This window comes from Tripterygium wilfordii, chromosome 6, assembly GCF_013401445.1.
Source record: "Tripterygium wilfordii isolate XIE 37 chromosome 6, ASM1340144v1, whole genome shotgun sequence".
Classification (NCBI taxonomy): Eukaryota; Viridiplantae; Streptophyta; class Magnoliopsida; order Celastrales; family Celastraceae; genus Tripterygium; species Tripterygium wilfordii.
This window is the reverse complement of record NC_052237.1, coordinates 11,860,829-11,884,234: the sequence shown is the minus strand read 5'-3', so window position 1 is coordinate 11,884,234 and position 23,406 is coordinate 11,860,829. Positions and strand designations below refer to the sequence as shown.

At 38.7% G+C, this 23,406-nt stretch overlaps 5 protein-coding genes across 6 annotated transcripts; 2 read left to right on the top strand and 3 right to left on the bottom strand.

The window, feature by feature from the left end:
* The first annotated feature begins 177 nt into the window (after nt 1-177).
* Nucleotides 178-4,179, top strand: LOC119999693 (proteasome subunit alpha type-1-B-like). Its single transcript, XM_038847402.1, has 2 exons — nt 178-639; nt 3,356-4,179. Exons 1-2 carry the CDS (start codon nt 289-291, stop codon nt 3,824-3,826), a joined length of 822 nt encoding a protein of 273 aa, XP_038703330.1. The 5' UTR covers nt 178-288; the 3' UTR covers nt 3,827-4,179.
* Nucleotides 4,180-4,822: 643 nt separating this feature from the next.
* On the bottom strand, nt 4,823-8,828 carry LOC119999692 (uncharacterized sugar kinase slr0537). The gene is made up of 8 exons (XM_038847400.1): nt 8,619-8,828; nt 7,730-7,993; nt 7,557-7,628; nt 7,404-7,442; nt 6,894-7,001; nt 6,199-6,296; nt 5,932-6,043; nt 4,823-5,477 (listed from the first exon to the last, which is right to left on the bottom strand). Exons 1-8 carry the CDS (start codon nt 8,763-8,765, stop codon nt 5,229-5,231), a joined length of 1,089 nt encoding a protein of 362 aa, XP_038703328.1. The 5' UTR covers nt 8,766-8,828; the 3' UTR covers nt 4,823-5,228.
* A 2,273-nt stretch (nt 8,829-11,101) lies between these two features.
* Nucleotides 11,102-14,870, bottom strand: LOC120001139 (gamma carbonic anhydrase 1, mitochondrial-like). The gene is made up of 5 exons (XM_038849406.1): nt 14,610-14,870; nt 14,003-14,146; nt 13,165-13,290; nt 12,918-13,069; nt 11,102-11,742 (listed from the first exon to the last, which is right to left on the bottom strand). Exons 1-5 carry the CDS (start codon nt 14,722-14,724, stop codon nt 11,464-11,466), a joined length of 816 nt encoding a protein of 271 aa, XP_038705334.1. The 5' UTR covers nt 14,725-14,870; the 3' UTR covers nt 11,102-11,463.
* Nucleotides 14,871-15,989: 1,119 nt separating this feature from the next.
* LOC120000987 lies at nt 15,990-16,781 on the top strand. The gene is made up of 2 exons (XM_038849185.1): nt 15,990-16,232; nt 16,338-16,781. Exons 1-2 carry the CDS (start codon nt 16,121-16,123, stop codon nt 16,607-16,609), a joined length of 384 nt encoding a protein of 127 aa, XP_038705113.1. The 5' UTR covers nt 15,990-16,120; the 3' UTR covers nt 16,610-16,781.
* A 609-nt stretch (nt 16,782-17,390) lies between these two features.
* LOC119999778 (eugenol synthase 1-like) lies at nt 17,391-20,099 on the bottom strand. Of its 2 annotated transcripts, none has more exons than XM_038847526.1 (5): nt 19,858-20,099; nt 19,636-19,770; nt 19,281-19,518; nt 18,398-18,601; nt 17,391-17,563 (listed from the first exon to the last, which is right to left on the bottom strand). In XM_038847526.1, exons 1-5 carry the CDS (start codon nt 20,038-20,040, stop codon nt 17,406-17,408), a joined length of 918 nt encoding a protein of 305 aa, XP_038703454.1. In that variant the 5' UTR covers nt 20,041-20,099; the 3' UTR covers nt 17,391-17,405. The 2 variants fall into 2 exon arrangements, with proteins under 2 accessions (XP_038703454.1, XP_038703453.1); XM_038847525.1 differs by lacking the exon at nt 17,391-17,563 and adding an exon at nt 17,904-18,249.
* Between the last annotated feature and the right edge of the window lie 3,307 nt (nt 20,100-23,406).

Genomic DNA, 23,406 nt, shown 5'->3' with positions numbered 1-23,406 from the left:
ATAGACTCCGGTGGACCACACTTTTGTAAAAGGTTTGGGCTCACACTTCATATCCTTTAGGCCTAGAACATGGATCATTAAATTCGGCCCAGTCAGAGCAATTAGGGCCCTGATAAATGAAGCCCAATACACAGTCATTCCAGTAAGTAACCTGAGTGTCTTGAAGAAGAAGAAAACCCTGCATATACCCAATCCCCATTCTCTTCTCCTCAAGAAACCTTCACGCAGAGAGAGAGTTTTTGGGTATTGGTTTTGTGTGGCATAGCTGCGAAGAGACACGAAGAGAAAATGTTCAGGAATCAGTACGATACAGACGTTACTACATGGAGCCCCGCCGGTCGGCTCTTTCAGGTTGAGTACGCGATGGAGGCCGTCAAGCAGGGGTCCGCGGCGATTGGACTCCGATCCAAAACGCACGTCGTGTTAGCGTGCGTCAACAAGGCCAACTCCGAGCTATCGTCACATCAAAAGAAGATCTTCAAGGTCGACGACCACATCGGAGTCGCAATCGCTGGCCTAACTGCCGATGGTCGTGTGCTTTCTCGATACATGCGATCTGAATGCATCAACTACTCCTTTAGCTATGAGTCTCCGCTCCCTGTCGGTCGTCTTGTTGTTCAGCTAGCGGATAAGGCTCAGGTTTGATTCAATTCGAACCCTAATGCTATTGATTTGTGTGAATTAGATCCTCTTTAAGTTATGTTCTGTGAGAGTTTGCTTTGGATCGTGGAAATCGAGTGCTAGGGGTTTTAGTAATGGCTAGGGATTCGGGAATTACTGAGTTATTCTTTGTTTTCTTTGTCGGAGCTGAGATTTTGTCAAATGCTTGGGCTGTCAAAGTTACTTTTATTACTTTAATAAACCTTTTCTTTTAGAATGCAAAATTATTTTCACGTTAGAGTTTATAATGTGGTGCGTGTATATGTGAATTCTGAAGATGAAAGGAATTCTCTGATACCATTTGAGTTTCGACTCTTCATATTTCTTGGTTTAGACTTATTTGGGTCTTTCTTTGATGTTTTATGAGATTGAAATGAAGTCTAATTTAGCTTGGTAGCTATTTCATCTAATCAACTATGCCAAAAAGATGTGTTAAAGCCTAGTTAATTAGTCTGTGTTATGGATTCTGTTTATGCACTGGAAATTGGAACCTTTATATTGGTACAATGAAAGCATCCACTTGTGAACTGTTGGTTGAGCACCTTGAAGCCTTGGTTCTCTACTCTTCAAACTGGTTGCGATATCAATTGGCTAGAAGCTGTATGTTGTAACCTTAGGTTTCTGTTTGTCTTGTAAGGGTTGCAATCCCTTGTTGCTTATTTCAATAAAAATTTTCTGTTCTAAGAAAGAAAAGTTATGAGTTGATATGTAAGGTTTATTCTGAAGTTCAGTGTTTCTGTAGCCTTTCATCTATTTTTGATGAGTTTTCAAGTAACTGCTGTTATAGTTGTTTCTGCTTGATCTCTGGATGGCTTGGTCTATTGCAAATGCAACTTGCGTAGCACCAGCATCATGGACTCAATTCTTCATGGCTGTCATTTTGTAGTTACGTCAGTGTGTATCTAATTTTTTGCAGCCATCATGGCGTATGAAATGATTTGAGACATCATGTTATAGTTAAATTAGTGGTTTACATAATCATTCAAGTTAATACGTTTGTTATTCTGTGATATTCAGTCTTATTTAGAATATTTCCATGTTCTCATCGTCCTCTAAAAAATCTAGACAACCACTCACCCCCCGGGGCTGGGGGCAAACAACAGGGAAGAAGAAAAGTACTAATGGTAGTACTTATTTAAACAGCATTTAATTTATTGAGTTTGCCTTAGTTTTCATTGGGAATTTTGCTACTTAATTGAGTTGGAATTATCAATGAAAGTATTATGCTAAGGAAGAAGTCTCTCCATGTGCTTATGAATCATGATTAGTGAACAATAAATCTTTCGCATGATTTTTGGATGATGATTTGCTGAAATTTGTTACAAATCATGTTATAAGTTGTTTTTTCTTTAAAGAAATTCTGGTGGTGCTTAAGAAAATTGACTTTGTTTCCTTTGATTTTTGCTTGATTCTATTGGGAATTAATGTGATTGATTGAAGTTGGTGATTCATGCGACAAGGCTGGGGTTCTATTGCTGATTACTGAAATCCAAAGGATAACCATTATAGTTGCTTTATTAAGCTCCAGTCTAGTGGCATTTTTCTAGCTATTGACGTGCAGGCTGGCCTCTACTGTTGGAGGAGGAACTAAGCTGATTAACTGAGCTCTCTCATTCTCTTTGCTAATTCTTGTATGATGGTTCTACTTTTCTCTCAAGCTAGCTTGTAACATGCACCTTCTTAGTTATTGTTTACAACATATTTGTGCCTTTTTTGTTGTTGCAAAAGATAGTGAACATTTTACGTTTTGATTACTCATAACTTATTAAGCTGCAACTCATGATCATATTATGGCAGGAGTGAGTTGGTTGGCTTAATTTGTTTTCCTAGATTATGGTTGCATAGAAGGTGATTTTCATCTTAATATTGTTTGCACCCAATGACATCAGACTTGACGTTTATCCTGTTGGCCTGGATGAAATGAGGGAACAGGGGTCACAGTTTTGTCTTTAGAAGCTTCAGATCGACAAGTGAATGTTAGATCATAGGAGGAGTCGGGAGATATTCAATACTGGGGTTAGCAGGCATTGTTCAAATAATGGATCTTCGTTGATATCTTGTTTTCTTTGTTAAAAGGTTAAACAACAGAAATTTTCTGCTATGAAGGCAGGGTTGGGGAAGGGCAAGGTGCCTTACCTCTACTATGACTTGTAGGTTTTGGGGGAACAAATTTTCAACCAGACCACGGATTTCATTTTTGTTGAATATGTTTATATGTTGTGGAGTACATGAATATGACACAGTATGGTTGCATTCACTCAATGGCCAATTTCTGTCTTTTTTCCTTTTGACCTGAGATTGGCGTTTCTTCAAAGGTTGACTTCCATTTAAGGATGGACGACGCTACCCACTTTTGTTGGATACATGGGGACTTTTGGAGGAGGATGCTAATGGATCATGATAGTATTCTTTGGATGAGCTTACTGCAAGTTTAGAATGTAGTTCTTCTTTGGGGCAAATGCTCTTTGATTTTGTTTGGGTTTTCAACCCTTTGTTTGGATCTCACCACCCTTGGTGTCCTGAGACTTTACTTGGGGAATTCCCCTCATACTATGTCCATCTTCTTTTCTTTAATGCAACATACTTACTCACCAAAAAACACGAAATGGGGATAATAAAGAAGTCGTGTTGCTTTGTGTCTGTCCTGAGCTATTGTTTGTTGTTATGACAAATATTTTGGGTGGCATTTTGGCAGGTATGCACCCAACGTTCTTGGAAGCGGCCTTATGGTGTTGGTCTTTTGGTTGCTGGCTTGGATGAATCTGGAGCTCACCTCTACTACAATTGTCCAAGCGGGAATTACTTTGAATATCAGGCTTTTGCCATTGGGTCACGATCTCAAGCTGCAAAGACTTACTTGGAACGTAGGTTTTCGAACTTTTCGAACTCATGTCGCGACGATCTGGTCAAGGATGCACTCCTTGCAATAAGGGAAACATTGCAAGGAGAAACCCTCAAGAGCTCCATTTGCACTGTTGCGGTAGTAGGAGTTGGGGAGTCTTTCCATATATTAGATCAGGAAACTGTTCAAAAGTTAATTGATGCATTTGAGATAGTTGGAGAGGCAGAGGGGCCTGCCGCTGAACCGGAAGCCGCTCCTGAGCAAGGTTTCATAGCAGAACGAGACCCTGGCTCTGATGAAGGGATCGCTCCAATGGATATATGAGGATGCAAGAACCTGCATGGTGGGCCCTCCTTGTTCTCAGATGATAAATTTAAGTTCAAGTTCGCAGAATTTAGCGGAAAATGGAAGGCACCATTGGTGAGGTCGGTTCCTTGGATTTTTTACTTCTGGGTATCTCTTTTATCATGCAATTTATCTGTGTCTTGTTGGTGCAAACATTTTTATGCTTCTTGAGTTCTTGTGGTGAACCTACATCGACATTTACGCTGATGATCGCAGACAAAATCAATGGACTTTGTTGTGATCCAAGCTAATGACAATTTAGCTGTATTATGGAAAGTGATGTATGATGTATCTGATTCTCACTAGTATTCACAAATTGCTTGAAACTGATTTGATTTTGAGCCTACAAGGGTGCATATAGGAGCTATGCACAAAATTTAGTCTTCAGAGGGTAAGTTGCTTGGCGTCTCCTTTTATAGCCATAAATATTGCTATGCAAGAACCACCCAACCTAGCATGTTCTTCGGACAAATGAGTGGGTGTAAACGTCATAACAGTCCGCATTATGCTAGCGATAGGTAAGACTGAGTCGGCCGAAGTCAATGCTAGAGACATGGGGCTCTTAAACCCTAAGTCTAGCCAGCACTATAATCCCAGTTAGTTCGAACTTCCGACCCTATCATCATCTGCGTTACACCTAAAGATATAATCAAGCTGAGCTATTACTCTGTCTCTGTGGTTCCCATCATCTAATCTTGCTAACGCATGAATCTGTATGGGCTTCACACATTTTCAATAGAAGTTTTGGACCTGGAAATTGGCAGTTGTGATTCTCAATTACGTTATTAACTGTATTAGGGTTGCAATGAAATTCTGCGGATTTTGAATTCGATCAGGAGGGGTCAGTCTTTATTCCATGATAATTTTGGTAAAAGGATACAGATTTACCACTGTCAACTCTCACTGTTCTTTTGAAGCTAGACTATTTTCATCATCCTCTGCCATCCATCGATCCCAGATATAATATTTTTTAAGTGAGCAAATTTTCACATTGATCTCAGATATAATACTAGTTGGAAAACTTTCACAATATAAACCACTTAGGTAATATTTTTGTGGTAAATCTCTCTGGTAGGTCCAACAATGTCCTGGCTATCTCTAGGATTACCCTTGTGACCATGCTTTGGATTTATCATATCGTGAGATGAAAACATATATACGCTCATGCCTTGTGGCTTGACGGTTTCTTTTGCCCCCTCATGCAATAAAAGCTCATCAGCTGGAATGAAGTCCTTGCAAACATGAAATTTCCATTAACCACATTCAAGGATTTCGTCAAATCAGCCCCAAAATGCAACCACAAACTGCCCTTTGCTTTGAAATGAACAGAGAATCAAAATTAACTTGTGAGATAAAGTCAAGTTCTAACTATTAAGGTGATTCAGTTGCGAATATTAGGAATTGGGAGGCCCTCCATCTGCATCTGCTTATACATCCACTGCCAATTCTCCGGGGTCACCTCACCCCCAAGGGCACGAATGACAGAACCACCACTGCATGAACCCACTTTGCAGCAATCCTCAAGAGATAACCCCTTTACCAGTCCATATAAAAAACCGCAAGCAAACAGGTCTCCTGCGCCAGTGGCATCAATGGCATTGACTTCCCCTATTGCAGGAACTTGAACCACCTGGACCAATTCATAAAATTTTCATATGTTAGTACAATAACCACTAATAATAGCTACATCCCAATGGATATACATATTGCTGAAAACCATGTTTTTCTTTTATTCTAATTAAGATTTTGTTTAGACTAGAACTTTCAAGTTAATGCTTCGTATAATTGTAATAAAGGCACTCCCACCCACATAGACAAATTTGTCCTTAGAGAGGCAGAAGACGATGTGGATAATATGGAAAACGTAAAAAAGTGCCATTTCACGGTCTTTTATTGTATTGCCAAATTTGAGAGATTTCAGTAACCCTAAGTATATCCCCATTTCCAGTAATAAGATCAGAATAGGATCGTATTCAATTCATATAGAACACCGTTTAGAGCAGAGTATAGGAGAAAATGTCATCTGAAAGGAAAAGAAAAGAAACTGTTCTTTGTGCGATAATAAAATCCTTGAGAAGTCTCACCTCTTTACCATGTTTTGCAATGCAACCTTTCGAACCTAATGTCACAACAGCCCACTTGCAGTGATTTGCTAAAAATTCAAGCGCTGCCTCAGGATTTACATCTTTTTCACCCCTACACCATTGTAAGATAAATCACAACCATCGATCAGAAACTCAACCAAAAGCAGTGGAATAAATGTGTAAAACGTTGATTGTGTGGTATCGGAAGAATTAATATCTATGATCAGAAATGGCACTGGAATCCCGAGGATAAGAAATAGAAGTTACCTCAGCAGTTCTGTTGCTTCATCTTCATTGGCAAAACAGAGGTCTATATTCCCGCTCTCGAGTAACTGAATAAGAGGCAATCTAAATCTCCGAACCATCTGGCAAAAGTTAAAGACTTAACTCACATAAATACGGATTGTGATCCCCTCCTTTTCCTTTTGAAGAAGAGGGTGTCCAATTACTCATTTTTAGCACATAAAATATTTTTTCAAAGATGAAAGTATGCAATAAAGGGCGGTAACATGCTAAACAGAAATGATAGGCTTCATACTATCTCATGTAAGGTCGTAACTCATAAGTAATAAGTAAGATATAAAGCAAATAATGCATTAACCTCTCCACCTCTCTGAAGAATAGTGACGGCATACACATGCAAGCTGACTCTGCACTACTAAAGGTTTTTTCACGATTTGATCGCACAACGCCTAAAGCTGAAATGATGCAACCTTAAAATAAACCAAGGCTTGCGAGCAATAGAGATAAAATCAATTATATAACAATCAACATGAGCTGATTATGTAATAACAACAAAAAATCCTGGGACTTTATTAGGTAATTATTTTTGGATGCAACTGCATTTGTCTTCACATCTCCACCTCAAAAGACTGACAAATGTAACTTGAGACTATAGGAGAAAGCAAAACGGAAGAACCCTTGATACAAGATTTAAGGATATGAAAGAGATTTAAGTATACCTCAAAACTGGCCAAATCCAAGGAGACACGGACACCTTCTTGCTTCGCAGTATGAATTGCTGCTTGAATAGCTTCTATGTTAAATATTGCATACCTTAGAACCAACCACTGGGACAAAAAGATGAGTCAGAAGAATATACATAGAGAAAAATTCTTAAGATTAATATCTCAAGGGAGTAGGCCTAGATAACAGCAACAAAAAGCAAGTCTATGGCATGAACAATGAGTGCAAATGTATTAAAATTCCACCTTCTAGTCTAAGGTGGATTTTTATGTTTATATTCCAACAGGAAAATTTACTCCGATCATGCATGAGAAATTTTCCCATCACAACAAATGCAAAGAAGATAAAAATCATAGGCAAACAAGAAGCGAAGAGAAGGGAGGGGGAAAAAGCATATGAAAGAAAAGCCACAGGCTAATTCGACCGACATCACCATCATTATCAAAGCCTCAATCACAAATGTGATCTAAATATTCCACTTTCAGCCAGTAGTAAGAGGTGCTAACCTTGGAGCCCTTAAAATCCTCCAAGCTTAACTCATCAGCCTGTAAGAGGAAAAGATACACAATGCTTCAAAACATATTATAAAGAAACTACAAAAATCAAGAAGAACAGCCAAAAAAATTAATGACACCAAATGCACAATAACAGGAATGCACCTGAACTTTTACGGCATTTGAGAGACAGGGTCGCATTGTACGATTTCCTGATGCATCAACCAGGCAAACACACTGTTCCATAACAGTCAACAACAGAATTTAAGCTTTTAGAACAAGTCAAGTAGACAACAATAAGAAGTCTAAAATCAAGCCGCTAGGTAGATAAATCCAACCTGAGCTGTGGTTCCCTTCTTCATCCTCATTCTTGAGAGGTTGACTCCACTGAAGCTCATGTTACGCACAAATAACTGGCCCTGCTCATCATCTCCATAGGCACCAATAATTCCACAAGAGATCCCAAAGCCTGCACTCAATCCTCGAATTGTATTGGCAACACTTCCCCCAGCTATAGTCTTAATAGGAGAACGTTCGCTGGGCAAGGATAGAATATGGGTTTCCACCTCTCTTAATATATGCTCAAGCTCCTCAATTTCAACCTAAAGATCATGAATTGAATGTATTGTCAAAAGTCAAGTAACACTTACTAAAAATGTATCTCACAATTGTCTTGTCTAACATTCATTAAGCAAACCCATGGCTCATATATTTAAAGGGTACCACCACGATTTCTTTAAGCAATAAAAGAGATCAAAAAACCAAAGAGGCACCTAAGGTATCAAGACAACAATAAAGACAAAAACTGCCCAAAATAATTGGTGCAAGTGGACATACAAAAGCAAAAGCACAGTTTGCCAGAGCGTTGTTCTTTGAGATTTGAAATAACCAACCACTGCCCTTACATAATTACATAAATGAATTCTCAGACAAAATATAAAAGATAAGGATGCCAGCAATCCAGTATCGTGTTGAACTTATTCTGAACCAGTTTCAGTGGTTCTTTCAAAACAAACAAGATGTAGTAGTAAGAAACGATTCTACGATAACTGTCATAGCAGAGGACCAGAACCAGACATTTCAACATATAAAGCAAAAGCATCAAAGATCGTCTTTCTCAAATCTCAATGAATCCATCAAATCCAAGAATTCACTAAAGCACAAAGTGAAAACAGAGTTTAAGTGAAACTAAAAAAAAAACCAGAGAGAGAGAGGAGAATCACCTACCGGAATTGAGCCACCACGCTCACCGGGGACTTGATCGAGCAGGGACCAGTCGACACGTGCCACGTGATCAGCCAGGGCCGCCGGTTGCAGTCCGAGAATGAGAGGTGGAGCCTCCTCGTACGTGGGCAAGGGTACTTCCGCTCCCATTATTTATCTCTCTATCTCTCTCTCCTCTGATTATCCCTTCCCCTTGCCCCCTTCGTTCGGTCTCTGCGTGCTGTTTATATAGGCAAGCAAGCAGGTGCCGGTGGAACTGGAGTCTCCATGTGTGTTTTTCCTATAATTCCCAAATTGACCCTGATTGTCTGTTTTAAAATTTTTATCTGATAATTTACATTTTATAGTTAGTTACAAAGGTAGGCCTCATGTAATGACCAGGCCCATGGCCCATATGATGGGGTGGCTGCTTTTGGAGTGTTGTCGGCCTACAACGAATCCATTAGGGCGGCCACGTGATCACCAAAAATGTCCATAGATAAGTCTCATAGTCGTAGCCGACGAATACGGGACAATTGGGTATTTTACCTAACAATTGTTGTTGACGAATTTGTTTTTCATAGACGGTAGCCATTCATTTTTAGGCACAAAAAAGGTGTCCTTATGTTTTACAACTTTGCTTATATACTACTTGATGGTTTCAATGGTTTTTAGGCTCAAAAAATGTGTCATTGTGTGAGAGGTGTTAGAACAGACCTTACAAGTTGACAAGTAGAATAGAGGCCACATACAAATAGACATCATAGACATTTTCCGTTAGAAATCCAAATCCAAACACATTAAAAATTTTGTCCACTATAAGACACATGCCCACACATATAACGTATTTTTGTATGAGAAGTGTTAAAACTTTGAATAGACCCAAAAAATGGATGGGTAGAATAGAGCCGCATCCCAATGGACATCAAAGATATTTTTCGTTGTTAGAAATCCAAATCCAAACACAAAAAAATATTTTGTCCACTCTAGTATACATGCCCACACACATAACGCGTTCTTGTGTGAGAAGTGTCAGAACTTTGAATAGACCCAAAAGGTGGATAGGTAGAGCCACATCCAAATATTTTTCACTCTTAGAAATCCAAATACTAGGTTACTCATAGTAATCATACTATTCACTTCGTGGCTGCAACGCAATCTATGGCCTTCGGGAAATGGAGCAAAAAGAAAGTGCCAGAGAAAGTGGAGGGTCCACGGCCGTATGCTTCCATCGCACGCACGGATCTAAAAAAAGCCGAATCTTCAAAATCCAATTCAATTTTGTTTTCAATGTTGGTGCACCGAAAGCTGATACACACCAGCTCTAGCAGAATCAATTTTTTCACAATGCTACTCGAATATTCACTATATTTTTTCATTGATGATATGATAAGTTGAGTCAAAGTTTAACACGGGGTTATAAAAATATTACTTCTAGAGAGAATTGAACTCGATAAGCTGAGTCAAAGTTTAGCACGTGGCTATAAAAATATTACTCTCAACGGGAATTAAACTCAGGACCTCCCTAGTTCATACGATTAGGTCTCAAAAATTTACCAACTAGGCTATCACCTAAGTGATTGAATCTTTGACTGTGTTAAAGCTTCAACCACTACAACAAAGCAACATGCAGCCCATGATTTATGGGATATATGTAAGAACTATTATAGATTTGAACATTATGTCGGCACTATAATTTTAGGATTGTGGAGTAATGATAAGGGAGATTTGGATAATTAGGATCACCCAATCTGCTGCGTCACTGAAAAGACATATATAAGAAAAATCCCGGGAAAAGCAACAAACAGACAGTGGAGGAATCAACGATGAAAGGAAAAGAGTGGAGGAAAATCAAATAAAAGAGACAAAAGACGAATGATAATGGAGATTCGGGTGGTTAAGAGGGAGGAACCTTTTTTGTCATCTTCAACCAAAATGGTCAGCTGAAATCACGGCGGACTCGCAGCTTTGGCTTTTCCAGATTCTGCATTCACAGAGTAATCTAATCATTAGTGTTAATATATATTATATTTCTAAGCTGCTTCCCCAACTTGTCAAGGAACTACTAGGGGCCAGCTATGCTCCTCTAGATTCCAAAATATTTAAAAAATTTCTCTCTGGTATGGAACCATCACAGTAACAGTACTACCCCACTACCCAAACGTCAATATGACCTATAAAATTGCTTGAAAGTTGGTTGCTGGTTGAAGTGTTCAACAGCCAACTTCAATAGGAAAAGCCAACAATGACCACTACCATCAAGGGCACAGACTGCAAAAAGCAGCAGATAGTGAGCAAACTGCCAATGGTACAAGTTAGAAACACAAGAAAATAGACGAACAAATAGTAAGCATTTGGTTGTCAATGGCTTCCACCCTCTCCACAGACAATCAGGCTCCTCAGTTTGACAAACCAGGGAAATCTTATCTGAAAAGAATATAGTAATAATTGTCAATACTGGCAAAAATTATAAACATTTAAATCTACAATCATGCACATCCACAGTATTCTCACAACTAACTCAAGTTATAATGCATCTATTCCAAGGGGCATTACAATTTCCCGTTATTTTAACGATCAACAATATCATCCGAGAGAGCGATATGGTAAATACAAAGAACACAAACATCAACAAACAGCTGCTGGATGGCATTACTCCTCCCAAAGCAGAAATTATAGTTTCAAATCAACCACAGGTAGTGTAGAGCCAGAAACAAAATGGGAGGCCATGATTCTACCCCTGGCCATGTCTGGTATTATTGGGAAAGAAAGCTGGATCCTTTCTCCAGGTATTTGCACATAACAAAGAATATTCCTTGACCCAAATTTTACGATTTGAAAATTAAAAGAAAAATAAGACCTCCTTCAGTTACTTTTCCTTTCGTGCTTTGTCCGGTAGAACGTTGTCAGGAAGAATGAGCTCAGCGGGAGTTTCGCGAACAACCCCCAGCAACGAGTCATAATCCTCATCCCGACGAGCAAACTTTTTACGAAGCACCTTCTCAAACTCTATCTCTTCAAAAGGCTTTGCATTTTCAGCAGCATGAACCTGTGCAAGGTTGGTATAATTGACAGCCGACTGGGAAATAAAAGCCATCTCTTCGTCAGTTAGCTTCCTTAGAAACTTTGCTGGATTGCCTCCCCATACCTGTTGCAGATAAATATTTGGAAAGCATACCATAAGCAAATAAGGCAAGCAGAAAGCATAAGGGCACTCCCTTACTACACGAGAAAAACAAGAGAGCCTCATCAAACATTTTTTTCAGCCTCCTACCATATCACATGATGTAGGAGCAAAAACAAAGCAATGCTCAAGGAGCAGTCAATATGGAATTAAATCCACAGGCGAGGAACTCCTTTGGCCAGATTAGATGATGAATCTCACTGCAAAGTCACAATTCCTCCGTGTTTTAAGAAAAACGAATGGGGTTTTCCCTTTTTACGGACAACACCCACTAGTCAACTACCCTTCCTCCCTCCACATTTCAAGAGAGCAGGAGAGTTATGAGTTGACCCAATGAACATTCTACACTTCAACAATACGAGGCAGAAAGACAACACTAATGGAAGATGACAAAGAGAAAAGGAACCAAAAACCAAATAGCTTGTCTACCCAATTGGATCAGGAATCACAACTCCAGGTCACAATTCCTCCATGTTTAAAAGACAAAACTAACATGTTTTCCCTTCTCACAGACAACCCCTTCTCCCCATTTCAAGTGAGAGGAGAGAGAGAGATGACTTGATCCAATGAACATTCCATTCAATTCATACTCCATCAGTACATGGCATAAAGACAACATCAAAAGAAGATAATAAAAGGCAATGGAACTGATAACCAAATTGCTTATCTACCCAGATCTTCCATATTCAGTCACATCAGAAACCCCATGAACATGATGAAATTTGCCACACCCTATCCCATTGTTGTTTGTACTTAAATCAATTTCAAGGAGCTTTCATCAACTTCACAAGTCTATACCTTTATAAATATTGAAAATTATTACAAATCAGCACATACAATACAATGTCTTCCACTTTATCATTTCAACGCGATATTTCCATCCGTCAATACACATCCAGACATTTTAATTACTATACATAACTACATAAAACACTAAGTCGCTTCTGTAGATAGATAAACCCCAAGCTTCAGCATAATGTTCACCCAAAAAAAATTAAGATGAATGTAAAACTAATAGACGAAGTTACTATTAGCACTCTTCGGAGTAAAATAACAGATCCCAATTAATGAAGTCACTTTACACCTATAGAGACAAACACACCCAAAGAGAAAAGATAAAAGAGAGTTTCCAGACCGACCTCACCGCATGGAATCCTTGTATTCTGACTAACAAGAGCTCCAGCAGCAACCATAGCGTTTTTTTCAATGAAGACACCATCAAGAAGTGTAGCTCCCATGCCAACAAAGGCCTCGTCCTCAACAGTACATCCATGTAAAACAGCACAGTGACCTGCCAAGTTTGACATTTAAGTCAAAATCCCAAAAACAGACGATGCCCAGATCAGTTTTATAGACGTCAATTGTGACTACTCTCCTATCACTCACCCACAGTCACATTGTCCCCAATGATGGTTGGCAGAACATTGCCACTCAAATTAGACTTGGCCACATGCACAAGAGAGTTGTCTTGTATATTAGTTCCAGATCCAATGCTAATGCTGTTGACATCACCTATCCAGAAAAAGAAAGGGTTTAGCAAATCTAACAAAGGATCATCGATAAAGGATCCAATTACTAATCTACAGCAAAGATTCAGCTGCACGTGAATTAAAAAAAGAACTTTAGAACAACATATGGCTAAAACAGAAATGAATTGAGTCACGCTTAAAAAATAAAGCTGTAGTCAGTTACATGGACTGCTTATAGAAAACTAAAACAAAATTAAAAAAAATGGAAAACTAAAGCAAAATTTAAAAAAAATAAAATGTTCTTCACTTTTTCTCAAGTAGTTGGCTATAAAAGTTTTTTTCTACTAGTGTACATAGACAAGCCCCCATTAATTACCAACAAGTACTTACAATTTTCAAACAAGCTAAACCAATTGGACCTTGTTTAATTTGACATGAAGATCTATGGTGGAAAGTCCTAAACGATAACTAAAGCAGCCCTCGTGCTTCGTTTACGTCCACTATGTGTTACATACCATGGATATCGCCCATTATTGTATACTCATGTAACAATCAAAGTACAATAGTAATAATCATCCTAATTTCTAATAATAACAATAATAATAATAATAATAGTGTATATCAAAGGGAAAAAAAAACAACAGGAAATTGGCATTACAGAGCTTCATCACATCAATTCAAACAGGACAGGATTAATAACATCAAAATTCAAATGCATCACAGAGGTCACATATGGTTTATGCAAGATATCTTACCTCTCAAAACACATCCATACCAAATAGATGATCCTTTTCCTACTTGAACATCCCCAATGACAGAGGCACTTGGAGCCACAAACGCCTCTTGATCAACCACAGGAGCTTTATCAAAGAGGTTCATAAGCGTCCGGTGTCTAGATACTATCCCAAAAAATAAGATTAACACACTGTTTGACAACGGACATCACAATTCACAATATAGCAGAAATGTAAACTAAACTAAGAATAAAGATCAGGGTATGATAAGATGTAAGTATGATTACAATAATTCCTACCCTCAGCAGCTTTTTTGCTTCTATAATAAACACATTTGGCAGAGAAATTCTCAACATTGAATCAATATAATCCCAAAGGATGCCACAAAACAACGAATTGAAAACCAATGACTGAAATTCCAACGGAATTTGTTATTCTAAGTGCTGTAAACCAAGTTTTCATAGCATACAAAGGACGAGGCTACTTTCACAGACAAGACACAGAGCGAGCGTTCATCATTCATACACGTAATCGAAGAAATGGCCACTTCCATCCAATAAAGCCGATCTAACTAAGGAAAAATTTACCATCCTAAACCAGATAAAAATAGATGGAGTGAGGAGCTTACGTTGCTCCTTAAAGTAGTAGTTGCCCTGGAGGCGACAACCGAGGCGATCCATGGCCTGGCCGGTCTCGCGAATCCAGAATCCGACGGTGTATACGGCTCTCCCTATGGTTCCCATCTTCGTTCTCGCAGTCTCCGATCAGCAGTAGGTCTTTGTGAATGTGAGCTCCCGCTCGCTGTGGTTTGGGCCTTTTCAAGTTTGCTGCGTCTGACGGGGAACAGGCTTTGGGAAGGGAAGGAGAAATGACACTGGAGTGATAGTTAGAGTCTCAGGTCTCCGATCCTTGGAGGGTAAATAAGGGTTTTCAGTTTTTTAATTGGGTTTCGGCCCAGCCAAAGAAGGAAACAAATTGGGGGTTCGGCTGGTTTGAGTCCTAACTTGTAAGCCCATAGAAATATTGGGCCAGAAATCAAGCGTCTAGATTTGCAGGCCCATAGTGCGCCATTACCGGCCCAACAATATTCATGGTAATGGTATGCACCCAAGTTAGCCGGCCTATTTTCTCCTGACTAATGCATACATAGCTGGTGTTGTTCATGCCTTCTGCATATTCTACAGATTAAACGTCAACCGACATCTTAGTCATTGTACATCCTCTAAATTTCACAATTTTGCTAAGTTCTGTGAAGACTTGTAATTCCATATCGAATTGGCATAATTTAATAGAGTGACATATAAGTAAAGTCTTAGCACCTCTCACAAAACAAACATGTTTTTTGGACGTAAATACTAAGAAAACGACATAACCCAACTGAGTGGCCTATATGCAATGTTTAAACACCTCTCACACAACAAACTCATTTTTTAGATCTAAGTGCTAAGGAGACGACCAAGGAGAACAAATCTGTGCAGGCCCGTGATCCAATCGGATAGTATTTGTTGATGTGTTTGAGCTTAGATTTCTGACATGGTATCGGAGCAAAGGCTTGGCCATTTGGACATGAACTGTACCCGCGTTCACTAGTTGGGTCTCGTATAACCGAGCCCACAAATGCAGGGGAGTGTCAAGACTTGTAATCTCATATCGGATTGACATAACTCATCTGAGTGGTATATAAGTAAAATCCAAGCACCTTTCACACATCAAACACATTTTATGAGCCTAATTACTAGGAGACGACTTAGGAGAACAAGTCCGTGCGAGCTCGTGTCCCAAAGCGAACCAATATTTATTGATATGTTTATCTCTCTTTTATCTTCACTTAGATCGGATTATTGAATGTTTGAAGTTAAATTGTTGGTGAGCACTTATTGACTTAGGATGCCAGATGGATGTCTAAATCATATAACCAACTTGCTAATAACAACTCTCCAACAACTGAAGTTCTCACACTTGACTTTGTCATATAAAGCAAAAAACAATTACACAAATTGATTAGTCTTTGAGTTTTATAATGGCAAAGTTTCTGAAACATGGTCGCCTATGGTGTCAATATAACTCTCTCTCTGCCTCCATTTTTTCCCTACCAAAGCTCTTCCAACATTGTCAAGCTCCATCACTTTTCTCCAACAGATGAATCAGAGAAGTTTTGTTGTCATCTTCTTGTTCTGGGCTGTTCTTACAATTGTCACTCCTACTCTGATTTTCCTGTCAGAATCTTCGGAAAGTGAATCGGGTTGTAATGGTAAGAGATAGAAACCAATTGATTGGAACATTTTCATTGATCGAATTCTCTTTTCCTCCGAAACCTCCAGTTTCTGTAATCTTTTTTTTTTTTTGTGAAAATCAGGCATGCCAAGTGAAGAAGAACTGAATGGGCTGAGGTGGGTGAGGTGGGAATCTCAGCAAGGAAAACCACGATATGTTAAAGCGAGAAAGGCACTGGCGCCGGCGTCAGCGCCGGCACCATATTCAGGTACCGGAAAGCAACCAGAGCATGATCAGCGTGCTTCATGGATCGAATTAAGAGGGCCATGGCCCCCCGCCACCGGCACCCCCTGCCATTGCCAAAAATCTGAGCGTAACCTATGGTTTGGAAAGAAACTCCTTGAATTCATTTAAGGCAGCTACTTGAATCCAGTGGTTCAGAATTGTGCACAGTTGTTGTGGAACCTGAACTGTAGATACATGTAATACTTGCATTATATCAGAACTGAGTTTCTTCCATTTGAAAAGTGAAAAAGAGTAGATGAAGCTAAGAAATAAAGAAAGACATGTATATTGATTAGCAAAAGTTTTTACTGCCTTAATCAGGTTTAAATTTTAATTCACGCGAAGAGTTTTATTCGTCTATTATATGTTTGCATATACATCTCTCACCAACAAAGACTCCAATCCAGTGTTTTGACTAGCTTGCTAAACCTGTGATATCCGGCTCGAGTGAGTAGGGCCATAAGTATTTGCAGTGTCAAGTTCGATGGAGTTGGGTGCGAGTTACCAAATGGCGAGAGGATTTTCTGCTCTAAATCTCACATTGCTCATGGCAAGAAGTAAAGTGCATAATTTAATATGTCAAAACTTTCTAACTATACGTTTTTACTGGGCTCAAACTAGTATGAGCTAATGTTGCGTCTAGGAAGGCAAAGCCGTATGGATTAAACGGACAAGAGCTTTCTAGTGCGGAAATATGAGACACAAGGATAAATAATGCATATTTTTATAACCATTTTCAAAATTACTTAAATTCAACAGATTTCATCTAAACCAACACTCTACAAAACTAAATACTCAACATCATTTGACAGAAGTTGTTTTGGAAGAGGACTTACAGACAGCTGATCTGCAATAAACCTCCAACAACTACTCAAATGTTTATTATGACAACTACTCATGTCAAACAAAGACAGATTTAAACAAATCATTTAAGGTATTCTTCAACGGTCGTGTACTTGACATCCGGGTATATCTCAATGGCCTCGTAACCAATTGCTGGATCAATATCAAAGATGGTGTGATCACCCTTGATAAACACCGAATGGTTGAGCGCAAGAAGAAGATTGAATGGAGGTGGAGTCACTGTAAACACGCAAATACCCAATGTAAGCCATTGCTATGTTCAAAACAGAAATCTTATGGATCCTAGTGTTTTTTGTCTCAGTTATCCTAAATGTCGAGATTGACGCACACAATTCATATAAAACATGTGGGGCATCTGGGGCTCAGAGTTTCACATGGATCATGTGAGTCCAGCTCAGGAATAGCTGGGAGATCCTTAGCATTTTCGTGTTCAAAATGTGCTTTTATATAAAAGTTTTAGCATGGTTTTGACAATGCAAATACATTAGTAAAAAAGTCACCTTCAATTTTCTTCAAAAGAAAAAGCGAAACGCAGATTCCTGTACATTGAACTGCCATAGATACAAGATAATAGGATTATAGAACTTTGGAGGGAGCTGCATCTTTTTCACACATATTACGTTGGAAGAGAACTGAGTACATAGGCACAATACAGTACATTTCAGCAGACAACTATAAACCACCAAATTACATGTTTTATTGTAACAATGACAAATGCAAGTAAATATACACAATGATTCAAACAAATTGTTGGAGGTATTCTTCCACACTGGTGTATTTAACATCTGGGTATAGCTCAGAGGCCTCTGCTCCAAATGATGGCTCAATCTCAAAGTTGGTCAGATCACCATTCACAAAGACTGAATGGTTGATTGCTATACCAATATTATACGGAAATGGAGTCTCTGCGAGAGTAGGTAGCCGATAACAGATTAAACAATGTGAACCATCTACTATACGTTTCACAAGCATGCATCTACTATACGTTTCAAAAGCATGCTTATAATTGACAAAAACCAAAGAAATTAGAAGATCGGGAACTTTTCAACTAACCTTGGATGCTCTTTAGAACTTCCTCCTCTGAAAGATAAGTTTTCTCCAGGGTCTTCCCAAGCAACTTCTCCCAAATCGCAATGAGCTCGTTAAACGAGAGAGTGTTTTTAGGAGGCCTCATGTATACGATCTTATTCAAGGTTCTTGGGTCATCTACAGCTTTGATAGTATAGGTTCCAATGTCTCGTTCCACGGAAAAAACAGCTGCAGTCCACACAAATATGCATATTGTGAGACTATGTACTAAACATCTTTGCTAATTTAGTAGAATGCTTATTAATGTGTAACAGCGCGCTCCTCCCTGAGTCTCGAAAATATTGACTGCTTTGGACCAGCCCATACCAGCTCACAGGAATTTGTTCTCCTGGGCCCGGAGCTGAGGCCCCAGGATTGTTAGTGTGGGGCTCACGCTTAGGAATACTATTAGCACCCAGCACAAGTCTCTGTCAAGCTCGGTGGTGAAGGGACTTAGTACTCTAAATCTCACATCGTTCAAGAAAAGAAGTGAAGTTCAGAATATTAAACCTGTGCGGGTTAGTATGGGCTGGCCTAAAGCGGACAATATTAACAAGGCTTAGGGAGGGGCAGGCTGTTACATAATAACCTTTGTCAACTGAACATGAAACTAAATGAAAACATGCTCCTTTTCATCAGAAAATGAATGAAACTAAGTTATTGCATAATTGTATCTAGTTTCAATAAAAATAATCCAGTTTCTCTAATACAGTTCAAAATTTGTGCCTTCACAAAGATTGGCTAAATGAAAAAAAAAAATTATTTATATATGCAGATATGAATGTGTGGCATAGGCATATGAATGTTGTATTATCAAATGAACGCCATGACAGTGATGAGAATGAATTTGGGGATACTATTTGCTTACCCTTGCGATTTCCATCGCCTGGGATGGTGACTTTGTCTCTTGGAGCAGCAGTTGCTCCAGGCTGAGACAGTGTAGGGAGATAATAGCCAGCGAAACAGTTGCTAGATACATAAGTATAGGGAACCCCTTCAGCCTCAATTGCGCGGCGGATTTGAACCTTGCCTGCAAATGCAGATTTTGCTGGCTCCACAGCACTGTTGCGATCAACATCAGTTCCAAACTCCGAAGGAAGAAATCTCTGAACAATTCAAGGACATTATTATATGAGATTTCATCACAGTAATAGCATGATTCATATAGAAGCCCAACTAGATTAAATTGATCAAATACTGCGGAATGTATCATAATCACTCACCTTAATATTGCCGGCTTCTTTAATGGCAGCGATAATCTTGACCTGATCTGCTATCTGCAAGTGACCAACCGTTGATATCACCACATCGACCTGCTTAATTGCTGCCACCAAGCCCTCATGATTGTAAAGGTCTCCCTGCAATAACAGAACAATCGATCTATATGAAAACCTGATCACCATCAAAATTAGAGAGAAGTTGTTGTTTAATTAGTAAATTTATACATAGATCAATGTGACTCCCAAGCTCTCGAAGTTTTCGATGATTTTGCCCTTGACAGGGTCAGAGACAGTGCTCTCCCTAACCAAGGCGAAGGTTGGGTGACCTAATTTTGCACTGGCCTCCACTATGAATTTTCCGATGTATCCAGTCCCTCCAATGATCAATATTTTGCTCTTCTCCGCCATTGATGAAATTCTTCGACGAAATCAACACACGAGAAGAAGAATAAGTCGATGGAAGGTTCTCCGGGAACCACAAGCGGGCACTGTCGGTATTTAACGGTCAGGAACGAATATGAACCTATGAAGTTACAAAATTAACCTTTAGTCAATATTCCATAAATTTAAAAAGAAAGGGGAGAAATTTAAAATAATGGCGTTTCACGGGTAATATAATTTGTGGTCATTGAAAGAGTTGATTATATCTAACTCGGTCATTAAATGTTCAAACGTTTCAACTTGAACATCAAATGTTAAAAATTGTTTCAATATGCACATTTGAGCAGATTTTCGACTATTCGGATTATCAAACTATTGACGTGGCATAAAAAATCAATATAAAAAATCTTCTCGAACAGTAAAAAATAAGTCCTTGTGTGTATATTGAAACAATTTTCAATCACTAAGTTGAAAATTGACGACTCATTCAATGATTAAAATTACATTACCCAATATTTCTTAGTTTTTTTGTTATTTTATTAGATTCCTGTTAGAAATCAGAGCTTTCAAGAATTCTATTTGTGAATCTCTTCTGATTTAGAAGACACTAAAAATCTGGCTTACAAGACGGAAACTAAAGCAGAAAAATAATAACAAGGATCCCACCTCTAACAGATGGGATTTTCCCTACTGAATAGGTCAAAAAACACTTTGTCTATGATGATTGAAAGGTCAAAAATGAAGTTTGGTAGGACGGCATTTTCAAATGATAATATATTCTTCAACAACAATGAGTAAACATATGTTTGCCCTAAGATAATGCTTGAGACCTCAAAAAAGTGAACTCAAAAGACCCCCATTTAATGTGAAGGGTTGGATGTGAAGTGGGTCCTACATGTGTGTTTTTAATCAATTGATATTTTAATGCTACATAGATTTGAGAGACTTTTGGGGATCAAATTTTGAGGGGTCTCTAGAATTGTCCTTGCCTCAAAGAAAAGTGTGAACCTGGACCTTATGTAAGATAATGTTCATGTTATGTTAGTATATATACATACATACATATATATATATATACATATTTTTGTTTCTTTGTAAGTGTTGGTGCATAATATTCCTTAACCTCTTAGTCAATAAAAAAAAGATATAACGTGCCACCAATTTTGCTTCAAAACAAAGTATTAATTGAACGAATAATTGGAGAGCCGATAGTGGTAGACATCATCATACATATACAATTAGAAATGTAGGGGAGTCGAATCAAATGAGCAGGCAGCAGGATTAATTGATTATATAGTGTACAACTTAAGAAACTATGATTCTGCCTTTTCCATCATCTCCCAACTTCAGGATTACAGAAAGAGCAGGATTACAAAAATAGCAATACTACATACCACCAATAATTCAATAATTCATATGAATTGTGAGTAAAATGAGGATCATAAAATGGGGGGTCTCAAATATTTTTCTTAACGGGATCGGGATTGGGAGTCTCCAAATTTTTTGGATGGTGTTTCGGCCCATAATTGCAAGAGCCTATCATATGATATGTTTGTCCCAAAACTAAGGCCCATTTCAAGCATGTTCTTACTCTGGCCCAGGCCAAGCGATCCCAAAATGATAAGGCCCATTTATGTTCTGACCCATTTTATTCTGTACAGCATTGCTCCAAACACACAAATTACATCCATCCAAGCATCAAATTACTCACAAAAAGGATAGCTATGGATACAACATCACTCACCAAAGTGGATGCGTCAAGAAAATTATGTACTCTTTTCATAGCACATGATTTTACCCACTAAGTGTCACATGTTTGATCCTAATGATGAAGGTCTTTAGTCTTTATATCTTCCGAAAAGTTGGAGCCCAACAACAGTATGATATTGTCTGTTCTGAATCGAAACCCTCACGGATTTGCTCTTCTAGAGCCCACGTCCTTGCTTAGGTTCAGAAAACTGATCATATTGTGTTAGGTTGTGCGAACTTCTTATTTATTACCCGCTCATTCCTTACTTAATCGATGTGAAATCTCATCACCTAACCACAACACAACACAACACTTTTGCTTGTCGGGCAAGGGGTTATGAGTTTCGTGAGCCGGCCTGCAAAACTTGTGTCTTGTGAGCTGCCTCCGGGCTAGGCAGGCCTGAATTACGTACATCACTAGGCACACCACATGCTCATCGCTCATCAGGATTCTATCCGTTCTCCTTGGCATGTATTACAAGAGTTGTCGTCCCAACTTTCAATCATAATTCATAACCACAAAAGCACAGCACAGGACATGCATGCCTGCGATAGAGAGAGCCCCACATTTCACTTCAAAGTTAAGGCATGGACCTTCATATATTCTGTTGTTTATTTGTTGGCTCAGCACTTTCTTTCTTTGGAATTATTAACTTGTTTTCACGTATAAGAAAAAGCACTTGCCTGATAAAGAGGCTATGGAGTGCCAATTTCCTTAGCCCAGTTTGTTTATGGCAGCAAGCACTACTGCGACTCATGATTGAATGACGTGCAATTAATTTGTTTGGGGGATTAAACGTTGCGTGGGTCGGAATTGGTACTTTTTGAGACATGGACCATAAACGCTTCACCAGAAGAGATGATGATGGTTTTTTTTTTTCAATAATAATACATGATACTTAATAATATGTATAGAAGCTTGTCCTTGTCGCTATACCTACTCATTCAATGGAATGGGACTGTTTTTTTTATTACAAAAATCTATCATTAAACTTTTTTTTTAATGTAAGTACCGGATATTTCGATCGTCCCACTCTCTCCAATCACCTGATAAGTCGTAGGTTGTTGATATGGATAGTTGAATTTGATTCTCATGAGTTGAACTTAAGTCCCTTAGTTGGGCATCCAGCTTCCCATGGTCAAGATTTAGTATATTACAGTGTTGCCTCGCTATTGTTTTTTTTTTTATTAAAGGGGAATGAGAGAATGAGGAGGCCCGAACTCGATATCTCTATGAGATACTATACATATGACCATTATCTAAGCGACTCATGCTGCCTCATATGTACCGTACATGAATGTTGCATCTAAATAAAGTTTCGCTCCCCCCTATCCGACGGTCCATGATCCATAGCTATGGAATATAAATTAAATTCTCAATGGTCCAATATCTCACCACGTGTGTCAAGGTACACCATTCACACGTACGTGAAGGAGATTTATGTACCTACGACCATTGAACAGCTAACTTCATTAGCTCTCTCTAGTTGTCTGGTTCCATCATTCCATGTGTGTTTTGGAAGCAAAGTACGTAATATTATAAAAGTGCGCGTAAATGTTACCGACGCCCCCATATAGTTCATAGTCAATGCCATTTTTTTTTCATGGAAAATACGTAAAAACATTCTACATTGTTGTAAGAAA